Source organism: Serinus canaria, chromosome Z (genome assembly GCF_022539315.1).
Source record: "Serinus canaria isolate serCan28SL12 chromosome Z, serCan2020, whole genome shotgun sequence".
Classification (NCBI taxonomy): Eukaryota; Metazoa; Chordata; class Aves; order Passeriformes; family Fringillidae; genus Serinus; species Serinus canaria.
In genome coordinates, this window is record NC_066343.1 from 16,432,670 (window position 1) to 16,456,524 (window position 23,855).

Consider the following 23,855-nt stretch of genomic DNA (forward strand, 5'->3'; position numbering starts at 1 on the left):
TTCTGGAGGATGGGAAAATGTAACAAAAAGGGGCAGTTGCCAGGGGAACGGGGGTGGAGACAAGGGCTTGGCAGCGAGCCCAGACAGGGAGGACACCATTCGAGGGAAAGGGGAAACCAGGACTGAACCATCGAACTGGGTAGAGGGGTGTAACTGGGGGAAGCATCACAAAACGGGGGGGACAATACAAAACAGGGGAGATAACATAACTAGAAACCGACCGCGCACCACAACATCTAATGAAAACTGTAGAAATCCTTAACTGATATCCACAGAGTCAGGATTTCACACCATGAAAGTAAATCAGATTTAACACAACACATGGGTTTTCACAGCTACGAAACCAAGGCAAACAGAAGCAGTAGCAATATGACTAAAAATGGAAAAACTAGACCAGAGAACACGATCTTCTTGCCAACCAATACTTCTTTAATTCAGAATACAGGAGACTTCCAGAAGATAAATTAATTGACTGAAAGGAAAATTTGACATTGAATGCAGGGACCTTGATCCCTGTTTCCTCACATTCATAGGGCATCTATCGTGGATAAGTCAACCTGATCTTGTAGAAGACATCTCTGCACATCCAATAAAGTCCAACAGAAATTGCAGCTTCCCTCCTATACCCCCCAAGACTGCTTTGAATACTAAACATAAGTTATGGACAAATGAATTCACCACATGCAAATCAAGTACTGGAAAAGAAGGCTACTCCCAAATGCTTATTAAGCCAACTCAAATTATCACATCTCCATCCTCATCTTCTGTTTCTAATTAACGGAAAAATGGAACTATCTAAACAATAGCATATGGTAAAAATGAAAGCAAGAAACAATTATTCAACCTCATGTTAATTAAATGGAGATGAAATGACTACATTCTTCTGTGCATGTTCAACCACTCTTTTCATTTTTTTAGTAACATCTTTTCATGCAGCTCTTTTCCCCCCTGAAAGTGCAGTCATTTCTGTTCTTTAAAGAGAGAGAGCAAAGAACAAGTGATATCTGGATGCTAGAGGAAATGCAAATGCAGATCAAATAATCATTCAATAATCACTTACATGCCAATGTAAGCATTTTCATCTACTGAAATAGCTAACATAATAGCTAACACATAAAAAAATGAAAACAAACAGTTGGGACAGTTGTGCCACTGTCCCAACTACTGAAAGGGTAAGTTAAGGTGTAATTCAGACAATAATTTCTGAAATCCAACACAAATTTGGGTAGAATTTTAAAATATAAAGGCTAAGTGTAGCTACTGCAGTTACAACTAAAGAGCAGCATCAAAAATAATGCAAATGAACTGAAGAGTAGCCCTAATTTCCCTTTAGCAGGTAGCCAAATATGCATGGTATTAAATTAGTCACCTAAACTGCTAAAGATATTTATGTGGGATTCTGAAAAAATCCTTAAATCAAAGGACTTACACTGAATACTGCAAAAAGACAACAGGATGAAGCAAAACAATTTCATTTTACTGCAATCTATGCAATAGAAACTATTTCTAACTATACATTACTGATCTTTAAGCAATAGTAATCAAGGCCTATGGACCTTTAAACACGAAATGACTAAGGCTTTTTTAACCACTGCTTAGTTCATTGTCTCTAGTTAATTTTCTCACCTCTTTTTCACCTGAGAACCATTTCCAGTAGATGAACTTTCTGACAAGAAAAGAACGAGTTTAATGTTCCTTCAGAAAACCACCACTCTTTTTACAGAGTGCTAAAGCTTCTTCCTGCTATGAAATTAAACTGTTCTGTTCCCATGTACCTCCTGTCAACATTAAACTTACACATGACCAATCTGTCCTACCTGACCTAAAAAGGAGGCAGCAAAGGCTCCCAGACTGCTTGTACAGACCATGCAGCCACATGGCTGCACTTCTAGTGCTTGGGAAATTCCAGTGGACTTCTGAGCTAGAACACCCAGGAACTTGCTCACGGAGCATAACACAGCTTGACTTTTCCCTGTCTCCTTTGGGCTCCTGTGGCAGACAGGGTTTCTAGACTGACACACCTCCAGATACTCCCCAGGCTGTCCACAAATCCTGGATCAGTGCTGAAACAGGCAACACACCTAGCAATATTCTGTGTATGCTAAGCCTACCAGATTACAGTTTAGCCATGGGTCAAACACATTTTAAAACTTCACGAGCTTCTTTCCCAGAATAAGCATTTGAAATCAACCTGTGTTAGTAAATAAAAATAAAACAAACCAACACAGGTTCCTTAATCGTTACTGCAAAAATCACTTAACTTGGTTGGTTGTTCACTTGATTCTGAAATTTTCATTATGTTTACCTATTAAATTTGGAACAATTAACTCATAAATAAAGTAAGCACATGCTATGGCTAACCACATAAAACAAAAAAGAATGTTGTATACCAACATCTTATTTTCATATGTCTTAAGAAAATAAGACTGGTAAACTAATACTGGAAATGCTTATTTTGATTAAAAACCTGTGTGCTTTATAAAAGTAAGAAGTTCTCCTGAATACATGGTTTGCTTGTTTGGTTACACTAAAACTCTTTTTTTATTCAGAATAGGTCTCCTAAAAATTCTGGTTTTTCCTTTAGGAAAGCGCTAGCTCTCTATGATAACCTTCTGTGACAATCTGTGACAATCAACAAATTTCATTAATATTTTAGAAGTTAAAAAGTAAACAAGGGGGAAGAAGTTCTTCTCTCTTTGTACTACAGTAGGTGTAACCCAGGCTGTGTGCACTGGCAAGTTTATGGCACTAACATGTCAGATTTCATCTCTTTTTCCTGACTTAGAAACTATTTGACACATTTGTATTCAGATTTTCATCTGACAACTATGAAAAACTGAAATCTTCACATGGTAAGGCAATACTCCTCATATATGCTCTCAGAAACACTTTCTCTAGATCACTATTAGCTTTGTAAACAGATTTTAGGAATAGCAGTTCCTATTCACCAACCAGCAGGGCAAATTTCTAGAGATACAGTGAAGCCACATTGTCATCTACAGCTACTAGAACGGCTCTATTTCACACATCTGTGCAGGAATACCCTTTTTCCAGTGTTAAAAATAATAATAAAAAAATAAAGCTATTTATATTTTAGGCAGTACACTACAATTTAATGAATAAATATTGCAATTTTTTTTCAATAATTGCAATAATGAACTTCAGTTATCCAGCTACTATTTTTATCCTTGCTTTAATTAAATAAGAACACAAGAGCTTAAACAGGCACTTCAGATTTAACACTGATCAGAATGTTATTAAGCACTAGAGCATTTATCAGGCTAATGTAAATTACTAATGATGTTACCTACTCTGATTTTTTTGCCATACAGAACCAGGCTGAAACACATTCTGTCATGACAGAATGCTTTCAATCCCTTTCTTGGATTTCCCTGAGGGAATATTACATAGTTTTAGATCGTGAGTTAGGAGTTTTATTCTCTCAGTGTTTCTTATAGACCATGATCTTGCAGAATTGTTTTGATTAACTTGATGTACAGGATTGCAACTGACCCATTCACTGCTGATGAAAATCTAAGAGAAATGCCACTCAGGTCTCTGATAAGAGCATTCACCAGAAAGGTGTTAAATCCCAAATGAACTGATTATGTAAATGAGATATCACACAGTTCAACTACAGATAGTCCAAAAAGTGTAAGACATCAACATCAGAAATGAAAACTTGTCCTCCATAATTTTTCTGTGAAGTAGATCATTATGTTTAGATCTCATATTTCAGCCACAGCATTAAAGCAGGGTATATATTGTGCTATTCTGAGAGAACAAAACGAATGGAAACTAAATCTATCCCCTTTGATACAAACGGAGTGTAAACAGCAATAGCAGAGTCAAACTAGAAAAGAAACAAGAAAAAGGAATGGTATGAACAGAAATGAGAAACTCCAATAGCATAATGCTCCATAATCTTCCATACTTCAGAGAGACCTGTTCAGGCAATTAATATTTTAATATACAGAATTTTAGCTCTTAATACTTAAGGTATTAATTTAATACTTTAACTTCTCTGTTGGCTCAGCAAGTATCTGTAAATTTCAGACATGACATATGCCTCACAGACTTCTTCTTACTATGATTCATTCTCACTGTATGAATCAGGCTCCTTATAATGCATATCATTATGGTGAAAAATATTTTTTAACTTCTATTAATAGCACCAAACTAGAGACATCAAATAATGTAGCACTGATTTGTTACCCAAATGAATATTTTTGAATTAGACAAGCAATAACGTCAAATTAATCAGATGTAGGGCTCACTTCTGTGATAGTAAACACCACACACCTTTAAACAACTTGCATTTCTACTGAGCAAAGGTACAATAGTGAGAAAAAAAAAATTTCCTTACCTATGTATACAATTTTTAGATTCAAGATATGCCATACCAGAGGCAGCATCTAATGAAAATTTCACCAACTGTTTGGTTTTCAGTTCATCCTTCTTTTTTCTTAGGAATGACAGGAAATCACCTCCTGGAAAATCAGACAGATGGACAGTGAGAAAGACTGGTAGGATATACACATTTATCTCTCATTAGGTGTGCAAGACCAACAAAATGCAGGTTACTGGCTGTTCTCCTCATCCCAAATTTGAGGCTAGTCCAAGAACAAGGAAGGAACTCATCTTTCAAAAATCCATTTTCCCTTAAATATTAGGTGCTTGAAAGTAAAAATTGCACAGCATGCTTTGGATAGACCTCATCTTCACAGCATACATTAAATACAGACTCACAAACTGTTGACAAAAACAACTGATAATCTGTGATCCATGTTCTTCTCTAATCACAGAATTACTAATTGTGAATAAAGAGGTCAGGTCCTATTAGCTACATGAAAGCAATTACTTTTTAATTGATTATTTGCAGTGATGCTTCTCTAATTCTACTCCTCCAACTGATGTGTCGGAGGAGTAACAAAGTGGTTTTTTTCTTGGGCAGTGTTAACTGGACATTTGACCAGGGCAGTGGAAGGTGAACAGTTATTACTCTGCCCTCAAAGGAGCCAAGCCACTGTCCTCTCATCTGAGAAGTGGGAAGAGTCAGGGTGGAGAATTTCCAAGAAGAAAACTGTGTTAGCAAAAAAGTATTCTGAAAAACTGATTTAGGACAAAAGTAAGCTGGAAGAATACTATACAAACACTGCAAAGCCATGTTCTAACTGATAAAAATGTATTAAAAGACTTTTCCAAAATACATTTTATTATTCCAGGCAAAGACAAAAAAAAAAAAAATCACAGCAGGCCTTTTCATATCACACAATTATTTGATAGTGAGTAGCCAGCCACTGCCCCAGTATTTTTTTCTGCTCATTTAGGACTGAACTGACCATTAGGACTTGCTCTTGCAAGCTGTTACACAATTTTATCTACTGCCTTTTCTTAGAAATAGGAAATGATGGTATTATATTTAAAGTTTCATATGTGATTTCTTTTAAGAGGCTATCTATATTTATATTTCTTAGTGTAAGAAATAAAGTAAGACTGTATTAAATAAAAGAGTCAGATGTTATGAAGTGTAACTGCAATGCCTTCAGACATTATGTTAGAGCTGCCCTTTACTCCCAGACTGGGTAACACACAGATGAGAGAGCAAGAAGTGACTGGATAGCCTTGACTCTAAAGCTAATCAGAAACACCCTATATTGACTTTCAATACTCCACTGAAAAAGGAGAGATGACTACTGCAAACTAGACTGGGCAGTAATACCTTTTCTTTAATCTGAGAGGTTACTGACATAGTCCGGTAACTGTTAAAAAGTAGGTATTGCCAGTGGAAAGTATGATAAACACTCCAATAAATAATGTGTCATTTCTTGTACATGTAAACAGAATTATTCCAGTTACAGCAGACACCTAAAAAAAACTTTCAAGCAACTCACCCCTCCAACACACACAACAAGCTGATGAAAATTTTGTTATTTATGTGCTGAGACCTCACTGCTCTCTCTGCAGGAATCATCTTTGAATGAGAAAGTATGACTACAAGCCTTTATAAATGGGCAGTCTTCCCTTCTTTACAGACTGTGGCATTACTTTAATAAGAGCAGTAATCAAGGCAGCTTATAAAAATACATTTAAGACTTTAAAGACATTTGAGATCTTAAAAAAAAATGTCAATCAATCAATGTTTCAATATTGAAGATTAAGAACTGCTAGCAACTTCATGTAGGAAGAACTGGAAAGACAGATAAACTCAGTTTGAGTTGGGAAAACTGAGTTTATCTGTCTTTGGGAAAATAAAATAGATAAAAGACCAAACAAACAAAAAAGGACAAAACACAAACAAGCAAAAAAAAAATGCAGAAACAAATGCCCCCAAAATCTAGCAAAAATTCTCTATTTAAAAAAACTTGCAAAAACAACATCAGTGTATACTATAATTCTCACAATTCATATAAATAAGTGAATGCTCTCTGCAATCAACAGTGAAACTATCTGTTCTCAAGTAGCAAGGTATTAAAGACAAAAAGGAAACTTAAACTTTAAACAAAAGAAAACCCAATCATATCCATTATTTTTTTTTAAATAATAGAGTGGAAAGTTATTATGTTATAAATTTGTTCCCAATATGCTCAGGCCATGACACTAATATCCCAATTTTCAACAATTTGTTTCTGAATAATATTAAAAGCTGCTTAGTTCCTAACATCAGAATGTGTCAAACTCACAAAACACAAGCCCGTTACTTGCCAATGCAATTCACTACCATCAGGAAGTGATTTAGACTGGCTGATTTTCAGAGTGTGGCATGCACTGTATGAGATTCTAGAGTTTCCAGCAAAAACAGCACCATATGTCGAGCGGTATACGGTGTACTAGATGCCTATCACCAAATTTTAATTACATTACTTTAATCTGTCTCAGGGTTTTCATGTTCTGTTTTCCTCTATCTGTCCTTGCATAGAAATGGCAAAAACATCTTCTAAATATTCTGTTTAATATTAATTTAAAAGCAGTGTAAGTAGCAGACAAAATAAAAGAGCCAAGTAACACCCACCTCACTCTGTACAATATATGCAATGTTTAGGCTAAATCTGATTATCCTCATCATTGTGATACTAATATAGACATAAGAGCCTGTCCTCTAAGTAGCAGAATTACTCAGTAAATTCTGGCTTCTATTGTGGTCAATGTTCTGACTTCTTGACAGCAAAGCAACCACATGAGTATCTCCAAGGCTGAATTAAGAGTATTTCTCTACAAACTCTTCAGTGCAGAGCAGTGTTAGGTAACATCTTAATGTACTTTTAAAACTAAGTTTTAATATGAAAAGCCGTAATTCACTATTTGCAGCACATAGTGTCAGAGCATTATTTCCAATGCAATAGCTGTTGATAAAAATGAAATAAACAGACTAAATGAGACTAGGAAGACTACATAATAGTAAGCAATACTTTATCTTTTATGTGGAATTTCCGTTGTATTCCACACAGCTACCTGTTATTCCAGTTAATGGCCCACAACACCACTAGAAAATGAGGTATGCTCTAACAGCGCTAAGAATTATCAAAAAAAATTAGACTATTATATATATATTATCACCTAGCAGAGATGGCTTGCCTGTTTTGGGTTTACAGGAGGATAAATAACACTACTGGAGTCCTTTCCTAGTACAACAGAATTATTTTACTAAGTAGAGGACAAAATATAGTTCATAAGGAGAAGCTCCATGAGAGCAGCCTGTTATAATTGGGTTACAGAATACAGTCCTTCGTGTATTTTGCTGTGAATGGGAACTATTTCTCATTACATGCTGGAATTCTGAGAGTGTGAAAATACCACACATCAGCAATTCTTAGTATTGGCTGTGCTTTACAGCATAAACTTGTTGTCGTACAATAAGTGGCATATCGTGGCAATAAAACAGTTCATTCCTCCACACACAAAAAAGCAAGCTGCTGCTTTGGAAGAGGGAAAAAATCCCTGTGACCTATAAGAAGAAACAAAAAATGCAAGAAACAACAATGAAAAATGTTAAATAGGTTTACAAAGTATTAAGTTATGGCAATCTCTGATTTGACTGGCATTTATAATCAACTATTACCACATATTTCAGTGTTTTCCTGAGCTAGTGTCCACAGTGACACCTTCCTACCTGCTCTAGGCACTCTTGGCATCATTTTGACAACCATTCTGATGCTGAAAACAACTAAAATATGTTTTGAAACAATGATAGGAAATCTCCCAATGAATTGATATATACACATACATCGTTTATATATTGTATCTCTATCTAGTATCCTAATAATATTATAAATAATTATACAAATATTAATAAATGTCTTAATACAATACCAATTATACAAACAATAGGAAGTTATATGTATTCTTATTCACATATAAATTTTAATGAAGTGGTGGAATTTCCTTTGTTAAATAGCCTTTTTAACTATGTTTGTTGAAAGAGGTTGCTTAATTCGTCTTATATTTATACACACACTCATCATGCAGATGCATCTTGCTTGTGGTCACACATCCTAAAGGTCACCTAACCCAGGGGAACTTTAGAACTCAGTATTCCTAATTGCTTTACAGGCCATTGCAATATTATTGAAAATACCCTTATCTGCACCTGTAAGTATTTATAAATTTGGGAATTTATATGGTCAGTATTCCAAGTAGCCTTAAAGCAATTTAGAATTTCCTTTATTGTCCAGTATCTTGATCCCATATACATGGGAACAAAAACATAAGCGCAAATGGAGTTGCCTAAAACTATGAATTTAAAATAATAAACATGCATCTCTAGGGAATTCTAGGAGATATGTTTTTTAAGTGTGTAAGAAGCTTTTTGACAAACTATTTAAAGTACAAGGGTTTAAAAATATTAAAACACATTTTCAATAAAGTACTGTGTCTTCACATTTCAATTAATGCATCACTTGCATGAAATTCAGTTTTGTTCTTGTATTTTATATATGTAGTAACAGAAATACTACATATATTTTATATATGTAGTAACTTTCTATACAGTACAGAAACTGTAAATAAACCCAAGGTTTACTTTTCTAACTCCATACAGAGTACTATTGTGCAATTCAGTTAAACTTTATTTTTTCTGTAAAGCAAAGCAAATAGAAGGTGCTATAACCATGCAAAGTGCTGCCAATGTAGTATTAACAATGGCAGTAATGAAGTATGAGTAGAAATATCTGTATGTGAAAACAAAAGATGAAGAAAGAAAAGAAAAAAAAAAAACTAATAGAGTGCACTGAGAGCCAAGGACAGGAGCAGCAGCAGCAAAGAAGTAAACACAGAGAAAGGCGGCTTGTGCCAGAACTGTGCTGTGGATAGCTTTTTAGCAGACAACTTGTGATGAGATCAGAACAGAGATGACTCGTGAGCACAAAATAACTGCACTGTGATAAAATGAAGATGAGAAGAAGGTTACAACACATTTATACGTGTTACTTCACTCCCTTTCAACTGGATGACAGACCATAGACATATGATTATCAAAATAAAGGAAATATTGACAATGCTCAGCAGCAGTTCTGCTTTAGATTTTAGGTGGATCAAATAATGTAGAGCATGAACCCAATATCTCATGTGACATAAGTGCCCGTCCGAAACAGGCACCTTCAAGAAGAAACCAGAAATCACAGTGAGACATCAGCAGCTAGCATCCCTTGTCTTCTCTACTGACAAAACAACACTACCCAGACTACTTGGACTCTATGTTTTAGTACTGTGGCTTTATGTTTTAGAATTTGTGACCATGAGTGTAGAGATAAAACCTACTTCAGAAGCTACCTGAAAGGAAGACCTCCCCAGAAGGTCTTACATTCTTCAATAAATAATTCCTGTAAACTGATTATGCTCAATAATCCATAATCAAAGGCCTTGAAAAATATTGCATATTAGAGACATAATAGCTGATATGAAGCAGGATATACCTAAAGAACACAGAATTTTTTTAAATCTGGAGAAAAACAACATTTTTAAAACACAGACACATTAAATACCTACCATAGCAAAAACTGCTCTAGGCAAAGTAAAAAGAAAAAAAGTTAATACCAACGAATAAAAATAATGAAGTTGAATACAGAAGTTTTTGCAACTACCAAAACACTCCACTAATTTTTCATGTTTGGTTGTTTTTATTCAGTTTAAAAAATGGGTTTTCTAGTTTAATCTACTTGCTGATTTGATTTTGTACAATACTGATACAAAATATAGTAACACTAAAGCCTAGAACATGTGAAGAGATAAAAATGCAACTACAGTCTGAAATGGTACTAATAAAAGGAGACCAGAGCTTTGGTCCTGTTTTACTAAACAGTCGTTCTGAGACAAAACGAATTTTTAATCACCATCACCTACAAAGGAATCTGACTTTTCTTAATAATCTGGAATCCATGAAGCAAAGAGGGAGGAAGAGCCCCATGTGCACCACAGGGGTATGAGCAAGGCAAGGAAGAAGAAACAGGGTCTGTACATATCTGTGTGTGTACTGCATGAAGGCTGGCGAGGAGAGGGAAAAGCTGGACGCATGGAGAGAAGGAATCTGTGGGAGGTGTCTGGCTCTTTGAGTGAAATGCCCAGCAACAGAAGATGGCACAGGCAGAAGCACAGCCAGTTGCAGAGACACAGGGACAAATCAAAACTGAAGCTGGAAACTTAAGAGGGTAAAGTGAGAGAGAAAACCTAGAGAAGAAGACAGGAGTCTGTGTGAAGAGAAAATGCAGGGTGCACAGAAGGTGGCTTCACTAACCAGTAATAATGAGAAGATAACTTATTTGACTAGAGAAAAAAAGAGAACAGAAGAGAAACAAAGCCAGACAGTCACTATCACTGCAGTTTATCTCTAACTGGAATTTGATGGACCCTTTTTTTGTTGTTGTTGTTGTATTAATTTTGGATAGTGTGCAGTAAAGACTCAGGATGTGACTGCAAGATAGAACTCAGATCTGAAATCTGCTCACAAAAGACAGCTACAGAGGACATACAACTGATACAACCAACAGGTGAGATCATGCAAAACTTTATTAAAGTTTAAGGGGCTCTCTAAAGAGAAGCAATTAGGTAAGAAACATGAATCATCTCTAAAGAGATCTCACTACCTTCAGAAGTAGGAAAGAGGAAAAACCACCAAAGTAGAAAACAAAGCAGCTGAATCACACAATGTGAAAGTAAAAGTTCAGATATTTCCTACCATCACTCAACATTCAGGCCTGTGCATGAAATCACTGGCACCTCAGAGACAGGAGGTCTAATCTAAGGCTCAAGTAAACCATGACATACATTGTCTTCAGCTGCTCTTAGCATATGCTCTCCTTTATCCAAGAAGAGAATTAATTTAGCAAAAAAGCTCAAGATAACAGGGATATTGTATTTCATATTAATAAAGAAATTATACACATCTCTGTCTCAGAACTGAGTTTTTAGTTATAAATGGGTTTACTGGCTCCAGTGCAAGTAACAAGAGAAATGCATGAAGTCAGCTGTGATTTGGTGCTATATACTCTGAATTATCACTACATGCAGAAAATAAGAGCAATTCTACAAAAGCAATTTAAGATTTAGTAAATTGTATCAGCTCCCCAGCACCACCTATAACGGATCTGTAGGTACTTCTACACTTTATGCCCTGAAGCCCTCCTTTAAAAGAAAGGCCTAAAGAGAGTCTGGTAGGTCAGGAAGACACCACGCTTTATTTGCATGTTTCCCACATAACACATCCCATGGAAGTTAAAAAGTGCTCTGATCTAAGAAAATAGCGATGGGAGTCACATTTTAGAAGAAAGGGAGTGAATAAACTAAGCCAGACCAAAGCAACCTGCAGGTAGGACAGCATGAACAGGGTTCAAAGGTAACCCCACACTTGGGTTAAGAATCATAGCATCATTTGGGCTGGAAAAGACTTCCAAGATCATAAAGTTCAACCCTCAACCAAACACCACCATGCTCACTAAGCCGTATCTCGAAGTGCTAGGTTTAGTCGTTATACGAGCACTTCCAGGAGTGGTCACTCTGGCTTACAGGCACTGCAGAAATGGCCATGCTCACCCCAGGTGTGCCTGGGAATCACAGCACTTCCCATCCAGCAGTGCTGCACCTGAGCTAATAAAACCTGCCACCTCTGATTTGTTTCTGCATCAGTGGCACAGGCAATTTGCATCCCAAATGATTCAGAACAGACCTCTACAGGTTACCTAAACCAGCTGCAAAGACAGAACTTATGACCTTGCCGAACTGCCCCTTGGAAGCTGGTTGCACATGTCTGGATATAAGCTGAGTATAGCTGAAGCCTAATTCTGACAATCTTCCCACTAGATTACTGGATATTTCCATAGCTGTTTACATGTATAGGCACAGCTCTACTCTCTACAGCTGCCAGCATTCAGAACATACCAACATGAATTAGCTAAAACAACAAACACAAACACACTGTTAAGTTAAAAAAGAAGTTGCTTTTTTAAAAAGCATGTATCTTTTATCAGAAAGAAATTCTAAAGTGGTAGAATCTTCTACAGGAAGGCACACTAGTACCCCTGTGAAATGCAATGCATTAGTAGGAGAGTGAAAAACGTCCATGAACACACTGGGGAGAGGGGGTGAGAATCAGATCAGAGCAGATCACTGCTAGAACAGACCAAATATGGTCTATGGCCACAGAATGGATCAGGAGGCAAGAGACAACCGCTGGGAAACTGTTTAGAACTGTCCAAAGCAAGGACCTGGTACAGGAATATAACCTAGCTTTCATAATATCATAATATATAATATCCTCATCATGGATCATATTAGCATAATGCATATGCTAGAGGAAGCCATATTAAGACTCAACAGACAAGACAGACACTTGAATTGCCTATATTTGAATGCCTGACTTAGCAGATATAAAATTATTCCAAAATAGTTTTGGGGTTGTAATTTTAATTATGTTCGTTATAAAAATGTTTAAATATATAGAAACCCAAAACAGAGAAAGCAGGCTACCAACTTGAGAGTAAACATTTCAGCTTTGAAAAGGAGCAGGTCACGAAACGTGACTAAAAGCTTCCGTGTACTGCCTTGAATCACTGCCTGGAACACACAAAGATGTTTGCATCTACTTTTAATAAGACACATTTTTACGAAAGAGCTGGTGCAAGCACGATAATGGTGCTTATCTTGCAGACTCTTACTGGAGGGACAGAGGCACCATGGCAGATTCTATAAGAGAAGCTGCTGAAATAGCTGCATGAAGTAGTAACTGCACCACAGGATATGTGTTCTAGAACACATATTTCAAGGACACCCCAAGTTCTTACCTCTAAATTAAACTGTCCTTTCAGGACTAAAAATTCAAGTAAATTGAAATTAACATAAAGAAGGAGAAGAAAGAACATTGTAGCTTAGGATTGCTTTTTGCATCTTATAGATTACATTTGATCTTGATTTCTTCTTCCCCTAAAGAAAGAGTTAAAAAACATTCAAATTTTTAATGGGACTCCGGCAGTTCCTTTTTGATTACATGGGAGATTGGACGATAAATTATAAGCAAATGAAAATGCAGTTAAATGATCCTGAGTACTGCAATGAATTGAAACACACTTTGTCACCCATGATCACTGAAAGAGAAGTTGGGGCCAGAAAGGTAACAGTTTAAAAGTGCAAAAGAAAAGGGGATTTTAGTTTCTTTTCTGTTTTTTTGCATGAAAAGATGCTGAGTTCACTCTGAAAAGAACAGAACAGGAAGCAGTCTCTGTAGCCCCTTCAGCATTTTCCTGAAAAATCTTCTCCATGCCCCAAAAAAATTCAGCATCCATTTGTCTTAGTTGTCAGTCTGGACTCTGGCAGTATTCCAGGCAGTCTTTTTGATCATCATATAAATTTGCTAAAAATGAGCTGTTACGAAAACTCCTTATGCCCCATGTGGCATAAAGAGACAATGGCAAATAGTTCTTTCACTGTTCTGAATACCAAAGCAGTTCCTCATAATTATTTCTTTTTCTTCAGTTTTAAGGTCAACAGTGCAAGATAGAGCACAGAAATTCCACTGGGACAACAGACATAGAGTAAAGAAAAATTAATGAATTAACACAGAATATATGAGTGTAATGCTCACTTTTTCAGATTGACTTGGCATTACAGGAAAGTAACATTCCTTCTTACACAGCACTATAAACTCTTACTCAAAGTTCTGCTATTTTTCATGGGGCAAACAATCCCTAACAAAGGATTATCTACATTAGAAAATTCCAGGTCTTGTAAATATGCAGCAATTCCCCCTGAACAGCTTTAAGACTCGTGTTGCACATTCACTACATTATTTTTCAGTCAGGTCAGCCAAGTCCATAGAACAATACAAACTCATGGCTCTACACTACCATCAAGCATTTGGAAAGCCTCAACATATGGGGTTTCTTTCCCCAAAATTCATTAGCAATTCCCATTTTAACTTCCTCTATCTTTCTTAGGATACACTGTGTACTTAGTGTATCACAACAGATTACAAAAATGTTACTGTATTCAGTTATGAAACAGTTCAGTATTCCTATTTTTAGATCAGAAGATACTAGAAAAAAAACTCCACCAAATGTGACCTATGCAAGAAACCTTATCAAACCCATCTTAAAGAGCATTTCATTATAAAGCAGTAAAAATTAAGAGGAATATTAAAAAAAAAATAACCTATAGCAACCTATATGATGTTCAGAGTTGTACAAGATACTAACATGCTGCAACAGTCTGATTCTTCTAATCAGAAGTCTTTTTAACAGTCCTAATATTTTCAAACTAGGAAGAACACTTGCCATAGAGAAACAGTCATAAATCAGAGAAGAAGGGAAAATCCCTATGGTACATTCTCCATTAACAAGAAAATGTTTAAATAGGAAGATAATTATTTCCAAGTAGGGTTGTTTTCTCATTTCTTAGTCTACTAAAAATTTCACAGAAGAAAACCAGGCCACTGTAAAATTCAGGGGGTTTTACTACTACATGATAGTTGAAAAGTGATCCAGCAACTACAGCACTGGGCCCTTGTAAAGATCTGGGTTGTCTATCCTTTTAGCTAGCATTTCAATGTCATTTAGGTAAAAAAGAATAAAATCAATTACTTGCAAGAGTGCCTTAAAGGTTATTGCAAACTTATCCATTATGCAACCACAAAAATTTATAAACCATCTGCTTGGCTAGATTCCTTTTTCACAGAAGCTAGCTAGCATAACTTAAGCCTGCAAATCAGATTTGTGTATAGATCTCAAATTACAAATACATAAAACATTAATAAGAAAAATATTAACAGTTTATTGATTCATTTTCCATGGCTATCTTGGTAATTTTGGGAAGGTGAGTGAAGGAAAGGCAGGACAATTTGTTTAGGATTAAAAAAAAAAATAAATTATCCTTTAGTAACTCTGCAAATTTCTGAATGTGGTTTTAGGTCACACTTCTTGCATACTTGTAACTTTCCATATATACATGAAGGAAATTGCTACTACATACAATTTAGCTTCTGTTAGTATACAACAAAGAACATTTTACTTAGTTTATTTCTTCAACAATAGGAAAAGCTTATAGAAAGCAATACTGAATCTGAATTCTACAATAAATAAACAGTGCACACATTCTGCTTACAAGATATTCCTTCCCTTTTGCAGAGGAACCTGCAGAAAGACCTGTAGGACAAGACTCAGGAGAGAAGAGTCCTGGCCCTCTAAAAACACAGGCAATGGCAGGGAGATCAGATGCATTTTTCTGTATGTGCATCCCTTAAAGAGATTTATGTAACACACACATCCATTACATTAAGACCTTTCTCTAATTTCTTGAAAGGCAGATTGTGAAAAGGACCAAGTCTTTCCTTCTGTACTGGAGTAATCTATGATGGATTGACACTGGGAGGACATGTACAGTGAGACCAGTATGGCCAACAGCCAGTGAACAGTAAGTAAAGGATGTTTTTTTCTCACTAATATGTAGGTAGTTGTGTTCAAGGCCAGGTGAGGTGGGGATCTGAGCAACCTGTTCCAGCAGGAGGTGTCTCCTGCCTGTGGCAGCGGGGTTGGAACTGGATGATTTTCAAGGCCCCTTCCAACCCAAACCATTCTATGATTCTATATATCTATGATATGCTACCTTGTTTACTATTTCAGCTAATCCTCCCTACATCACCCATCCCGACATTTCTTTATTACTACAGGACATATAACTTATATGTCCTGTAGCAACACCTCCTAAGAAAAGGGTCTACTGCAAAGGATAAGTGTCCTTTGACAACTTTGTTTCTCTGTTACTTGCTGGCAAAATTAGGGCTATTTTTGCATGGAACAAAGGATGGACACATAATTAAAAATGCATCTGCAACCTTTCTTTACTGTTTTCACTGATGCCTTTATCCATATGCATGGCTTTTAATCCCATTTACACCTGCAACAAAGGTATGTCTATAGAGCCAGTTTATAACAGAATCAGTAAGAGAGTGAGTGCAGCACCTCTCTAAATAAAGTGCTAAGTTTCAATATACATTTCTAAGATCTGAACAAATTAAGACTCTGATTTGAAATTACAATTTGAAATGCAAAGCAGAATTAGCTGCTATGGAACCACACCACAGGAGTCTCAAAAGACACAGTAGGTGTATAGCCTATGTGTATTTGGGATGTAAAAATGGCAGAAAATTTGCAGGCGTTAGACAGAAGTCAGAAAACACAGGAGAAATCCCTTGTTTTATGGAGATGCTTCTAATTTTATCCTCAGGGAAAAAACTGTCAGACATTTATAAATTACATGTGTTCTCAGGCATACATTCACAGAACACAATTCTAAGTTAAAACTTGACATTTTTAGTTTTTAAACAGAATGTCAGAGTTAAACTGCTTAAACACCTTCAAGCATAAACACATTTAAGACAAACAATGAAGATACTGAGAAAGCTTAGTGTTAAGTGGAAGACAAGTTTACCACTATCCTGTTCCTTAAAGGGCAGCATTAAATACCAAGTCAGAGCACAATTAACTATCATTTTTTGTCATCTCATTCAAACTTGTCACTAGAAAAGAGAAAAAACAGTAACATCAGAATCGCTGGTTCTATACTCATCTAAGTGATTTGACATTTCTCTGTCACCCTTATGTTTCCTGCTGATATGGTGAGTCTTTTGGTGTGCCAAGATGTAAGGGCATATGGGAAAGTGTGGTGGCTAGAAGGCCGTCCCTTGTTTATCTGGGCATGCAGGCAGAGCAGCCAGCCCAGCTAGTTTACAGACCATTGAAACAGGGCAACAATTCTCTTTACAAGAAGCTTCTCTCTGAAGCAAATTCAACCCCAAGAATGTTTGGATAGACTTTAACTGCAAAATAGGCATAAGAATCAGAGGAAAGTTCTAACTCAATTCCTCCTCAATTGCATTAGCATGTCTCAACAACTTGTACAAGGCTCTGAAAAACCTGAACCAGAATGATAAAGGTGTTAAAAGATAAGGATTTACTTTTATCTTCAGAGATGTCTGGAGAAGGTGATTACTAAAGTACCCATTAAAACTGAGGATACTGCTTTCAGTCTCCATTTTAATAAAGTTAATCGTGCATACAAATATAATAATCTAATATAATCTAATTTAATAAAGGCAGAAAACTCCACAAGGTCAAATATTTCATCAGTACTCTCACTCTACAGCCAGTATTCAAGAATTATAAGCAATCTAAGTCTTCCTGAATAAAATGGTTATTAAAGAAGCTTGCTGTATAATTTTGAAGATAAATCCATTGATATATAAAACGAATACAGTGTTGCATATTAAGCAGTACTAGAGGCTATCAAACCAACACATTTACCAGCTGCTGAGAAAATCAACAGAGAAGTAAAATTGCCCAAAAGCTGTTATCATTCCAATAATTTGAAATTCACTCCAGCCACTGCTGAAGAAAATGAAACCAGTTCCAAAAATAAATCAAGAGCAACCTTAAAGGAAACAATACATTCTGGTAAAGAAAAAAAAGTATATTTATAAAGGTGACCCAAACAAGAGTTTTTAAAATTGAGACATTACCCAGACATGAAGTTTCTTTAAATACTTCTTAATATTCACTACTGAACTCTATTGTTATTTTATATCTCATCAGGGGAATAATGAAGCTTCTGTTGTCTTTAAAGGCTACAATAAAATTTTCAACAGATTTGTGGAGCTCTACCACTTCAAAGCTAGTAGAAAAGATTTGCAACACAGGTGACTTTTGAGGTCAGTCATAAGAATGCAGAATAAGACAAACAGAAAACAATACATTTGACATTATGGAAACAATGAAAATAATGGAAATATACTGTAAAAAAAAAAGGAAAAAACCGATTACCTGGAACAAGTTCCATAACAATATATATAGGCTGTCGTTGAGTGCAAACTCCTATAAGTTTTACAATATTAGGATGATCATATTGTTTCAGTATTCTGCAAAAAACACAAGAAGTTTATTAAATTAATAAACTTTACTGTACAGGCTGATTAAACATGACAGGAGAATATCTAAAACCTTTAATGGAAGATAAAGATCCATTAATCAAAGAAAAAATAACATTACTGTTATCAAAATCAATGCTTTGATAGAATCTGTTAGATCAATCACCACTATGAAATGAAAATCATAACTGATTCACTAATAAATCAAAAATTATTCTTATTGTAATTTTACCATTGGTCTATGTGACACTTATTTACACATAACTAAAAAATGGCCTGATAGAACCCTTGCATATTAACAGAATTTCAGTGGTGGACCAGAAGCAGAGCTACATCAAAACAGTATGCACAGCTTGCCTGTATGCTTCCCTGCTGCACTGTTCAAAAGAACACTTGTTCCAATTTTACTTTGAGAGATTAATTAATACAATAAGTTTTAGAAGACTATAAGGACATAAATTTTGATAATTAAATGAACAATTTACATCTTTTGACACAATGCTTTACTAAGAACATTTCCAGCCTAAAACAGCATGCTATGATTTTTACGTGAAAAGAACAACAAGAAAAAATTCTACAGAGACCTTGTAACTTAAATGTTCCTTCTGATATTTGCTGGCTCAAAGTACCTCCTCTTTTTCCCTTTTTCCCAAGAATCAAGAGAAAAATACTAACCTACACACATATGTAGCGAAAGATAACACATTCCATTTTTTCAGACCATTAGTGTTAAGCTGCTTAACAAATGACATATCTCTGCTGTTGCCAAGTTACAAGTTTTTTTAAAGCATTCAATAGATAGGGTGGCTGATCCTCATTCTATAAACACAGATAGTATCTTTTCTTTTCAAATACTGATCATACTAGCTTGGGAGTGGAAATTAAAACATATGAAGCTTCAAAGCAAGAAGGAGCAAGGCAGTTTAAAAATTATGACATTTATCTCAAGACAGCTCTCTCCCTGGAGTCTCAGAATCTACCTAAGTACATCAGCTAATACTTGTAGCAGACGCAGGGCCGGCTACGGCTCCGTGGAGGGATGTTTAGAGATAGGTATTTGCTGAGTCATAGGAATTGTACCAGGAGTCCTCACTCTGGTCCTCCTTATCTCTCTGTGACCCCATAGGCTAGTTTCCCTAACCCTTACAATTGGTCAGTTTTCAATCCTCCCTAACACTATAAAAGAGGCTGTCTGGGCCTCACTTTCTTCAGAAGAGCAGCTTCAAGACCCTTTGCGAGACCCTCAGAATAAACCATCGTGGAATGCTCTTGGCCGCCTTCTCCTCTCTCATTTCGTCTGCCTTCCAGTAGCCACGGCCAGCCGCAGCCCCTACGAGCAAGCTGAGAGCTGAAATCACAAAAGAGCTGACTTTCACTAAGAGCTGAAAAATCACTGAGCTTGCTAGGGGTCTCGGCTGTGCGGCAATCTGGCCTAGGGCACCCCAGCCTTCAGACAGCTGAGGTGTTCGGCCTTGGGCCGCTTGCCTGGGGCGCTTACCCTGCGGGGAATTAGCTATCCTGCTGAGAAGCTAGCCCCTGTGGCTCCATTCATTTTACAGATACTCATGCACATTGTGTCATGTCTGTAATTTAGAAAATAAGCATATAATCTCATGATGATTGACACAGTATAAAATACCTCTCCTGGAGCAAACTCTTCTTACAAAGAGAAAATTACTGAATGCGGTCTATATCCCACTAAGAAAAGTAATCTGGGCACACCTGATCACCTCTACTAGCCATGAATATAAGGCAGGAGTTAGGCCTCATATAATCACACTTAAACTGACAACATCTTCCAGTCTTCTTATCCCAATCCTCATGGCATATCTTAAAAATTCTAAATGACAGCAGTTAAGACAATAAAATTTTATTTTACAGGCATGGCTTGCTTTGTCAACAAGATGGTTTCAGCCAGCAAAAATGCTACTGCATTCACACATTAAAAATGCCAATGTTTAGTTATCATGGTGACAGTTGTGGAAAGAACTGAGGGAGAAAAAAAAAAGGAAAAGTTTGACTACTGCTTTTTTTTATTTTTCAGAAGGTCAGGTTTTGTAAATGCATCTGGTGATAAAAACTGAAAAAAAACTGCCAGAAGTAATTTTAGAGAACCTACCTGGCTTCAGACAGAAATTTTATTTTCAGTTCTTGAGGAAGATCTTCTTTGCAAGTTTTTACAGCAACAGGGGTTTTATCCTTTAATGTTCCTTTATACACCTCACCAAAATTACCCTGAAATCAAGAGAAAAAAGATCATTCTAAGTAAATAAAATCTTAATGAATTCCCAGAAAAAATAATGCAGAGAGCTACTGAAAGTGGACGAGAACTCTGGAATGTGTTTATGAAGCCAAATGAGATTTTCTTTCAGCATCTGCTCTAACCAAAGCCATTCACCGTGACATAGTACATCTATTATATGGACACAGTGTATGAGTTCTGTTTTGACTTTGCTGGAAAGAGGAAAAAAACCACCATTAATTAAGTAATTAATTAGAATTTTCCCATAAAATCTCTTAGTAGCTTTTTAAATCAACTGACATTGACTGTACTACTTTGTTCTTCTTATTCTTCTTCTGCACTCTTTCATTTTCACACTATTGCATTTTGTGGATAGTTTTTAACTTGCAGTCTTGAAGAGACCAAAAACTGATCTTAAAAACTGTGACAAAACACACCAAAATAACATAAACATTCTCATATAAAAGAAAGAAAAAAATACAAAATATGAAGAATGAAAACACTGAATATTATTTTTTATCACAAATTAAACCCACTGCAAAATGGGTTGTTGTGTATGGTAATTCAGAATTTGTTTAAAACCGAAGCTCAGGGCTGCTCTTTAAAGACAAATCTGTAAGGCTCTCATTTGGACAACACTTTAGAAAGCAGCTGCTTTTATAATCAGACTTTTTAGGTAGTGAACAACATACCTCCAGGGCAAGTTAGGGTTTTTTTTGTAGCTTTCATAGAATAAAAAAGAAGTATTAAATACCATTACAGAACCCACCAAATGCATTTTTATTTAATAAAAACAAAAGGAAAATTAACTAGGACACAAACTGAAAGAAGAAGGAAATTGTGAGGTATAAAACACTGGTATCAATGAAAAAAAATCTCAGGAGAAGGAAACAAGAAGAAAACTACAGATCTTGTACTTCTAGGAAAGCTCTGTATTTCCCAAAGAAAAAGCACAACTCAATTTTGAAACTATGTCTGATTAATTTCTAGACATATTACACTTCTGTGTCCTGGTGTTTGGGGCTGCATGTGACTTCAAAAAAGTCTGCTGGAGATGTTTTCCCTCTTTTCCTGAGTGATGAAGATTTCATTACATCATGCAGCTGAATTTAGTGTTGCCAAAGAAAGATGACAGAAAAAGAAAAAAAGAAACTCACAGATGGAAAAGTGTAACATGCTTCCAGTAACAATTGAAGAAATGCAGGGCTGAACGTGCCTGCAGAACTATTTTCTGTACACAGGGACAAGGAAGATGTAGCTGGCAAGTGAGCACAGGCTCTCTGACAGCCATTCTAAAGCACTTCCAGAGGCTAGCACACTACCACTACCTCTCAGATCTGAAATGGCATGAGGCACCCAAGGTAAGCAGGTGAATTGCTCCCAGGCCACTTTTCCTCTACCATTATGGTCAGAAGTATTTAACAGTGAAATCTGAGCTTTATTTAAGTCTTGAAAATGCTTTACTTCTTTATTGACAATATTATTGAAGTATTATTAGATACATGATTTGTGATATAACACATTCCAATTATGCAAATTTCACTTTGTGGGGTATTATGGAATTAATGCTGAGTAAATAAGCTGACCATTCACCCCTGAGGTGAAGGAAAATCTGCATTTTTCCTAAAGCTTGCATCTTTTACACATTAAAATTTTGTGATTTCTTCCTCATCTTTTCCAGGCCACTCAAGGTTTTGTAGACTCGGATTTCTCACTTCTGTGGTGAATGGCTACAGTTTATTTCACATTTTGTCATACAGATGCTAATATTCCTGTCATTCTTATCTTTTTTAGTATGACCACATATTCTTAGAGGTGAATGCATAAGAATCATGCTGTGTTCCAATAAAGTTTTTAGCCTGTTATGTATTTTTTAAAGAACATCCTTCTATAATTACTTTAAAATTCTGAGCTGCCTTTACTGAATGTTAGAAATGCTTTAGTGCCAAAAACATGCAATACGCATGTAAATTGAATTTACTAAAAATGCTTTTCAAATTGCTTTAACTGTCTTTACACATCAAAACTGATTCATATTTATTTCTAAACAAGTCAAAGCTTTTTTTGTGGCTGGAACATCTTTATTTTTCTCCCTTTATACTATCCTGTTTAAGAATGTGAAGATCCTGTAGTACCTGTATTTTATGAAGGCACAGCCCAATATGGCCGTACTTTTTGTCATCTCAATCTGCCAAAGAGCTTTTATCATTGGAAACAGAAGTTTATGGCAATATTTTATTTTCACATTCTTTAATATCTTACTGATTTTTTTAGTGTGTACCATAGTAAGAAGCCAATTAACTACTTTGATTTGTCTCTTCCTCATTTAATCTTATTTTCTCCGTTTTTGGAAAATCTTTTCAAGCTACTCCATGTCCAGAGTAGCACTCAAAATGGTCTTTGCAGGTGCAAAGGTGCTAAAAAAGTGAGCAGTTTGTCTGATTTTAAAGACGTGTAGTTCCTAAGCAGATTTTGTAAACTACATGTTTATTAACTACATGTTTATTAAGACTTAATTAAACTACATGTTTATTAAGTTTTAGTAAGATTGTGAAATTATCTAATTCCATTAATGAATGAGTGAAAATAATCATGCACAAGCAATTAGCATTTGTTTTAATAAATATTTAGTCATCTCATCATATCAAATTTTATACACAAATGCATAAACATACACCTGTTTCCCTACATGTTTTTATTTATATTTTGCAAAATTTTTCTCCAACTACAGAAAGTAAAACAGCCACATCATGCTTCATAGAAATCTAGTTAGCTCAAAACACTTCCAAAAGAGAAAAAAATAGATATGCTAGTCAAATACTTTCAGCACAACCATTATAATGTTTACTAGCAAGTGTGATTTACGTCTGTTTAAAGCATAAGGCTGTCTCGTATATTAGTGTAAAAAAATGACATAAAAATTACATACCAGAGCATTTAAAAAGAAAAGGTACACAGAAATAGCTTAATGATTATAGTTTACTTACTTAAATCTTATTTAGCTCACTTTATTACTTACTTTGCCCAGTAATTCCCCCAGTGTGACATCTTCATGATTGAGAACCCACTTCTTATCCTATGAAAAGGAAAGCAGAATTTTCAGTCTGTGCAAATATGCAAGATACAGTTTCTCTAAAATACATTTCTGTAGAAATGGAGTTGAAGAAGTATTATATTTAGAACACTCAATCAGAAGCATTCCAAGAAATTTTA

The 23,855-nt window shown here is 35.7% G+C and overlaps 1 protein-coding gene across 1 annotated transcript in view; it reads right to left on the reverse strand.

The window, feature by feature from the left end:
- FER (FER tyrosine kinase) overlaps positions 1-23,855 on the reverse strand; it is a 158,372-nt gene that overhangs the window by 38,158 nt on the left and 96,359 nt on the right. Inside the window, 4 exon segments of the mRNA XM_050987109.1 lie at positions 4,367-4,490; positions 18,297-18,391; positions 20,520-20,635; positions 23,662-23,718. Of these exon segments, the coding sequence (XP_050843066.1) occupies positions 4,367-4,490; positions 18,297-18,391; positions 20,520-20,635; positions 23,662-23,718 (392 nt within the window).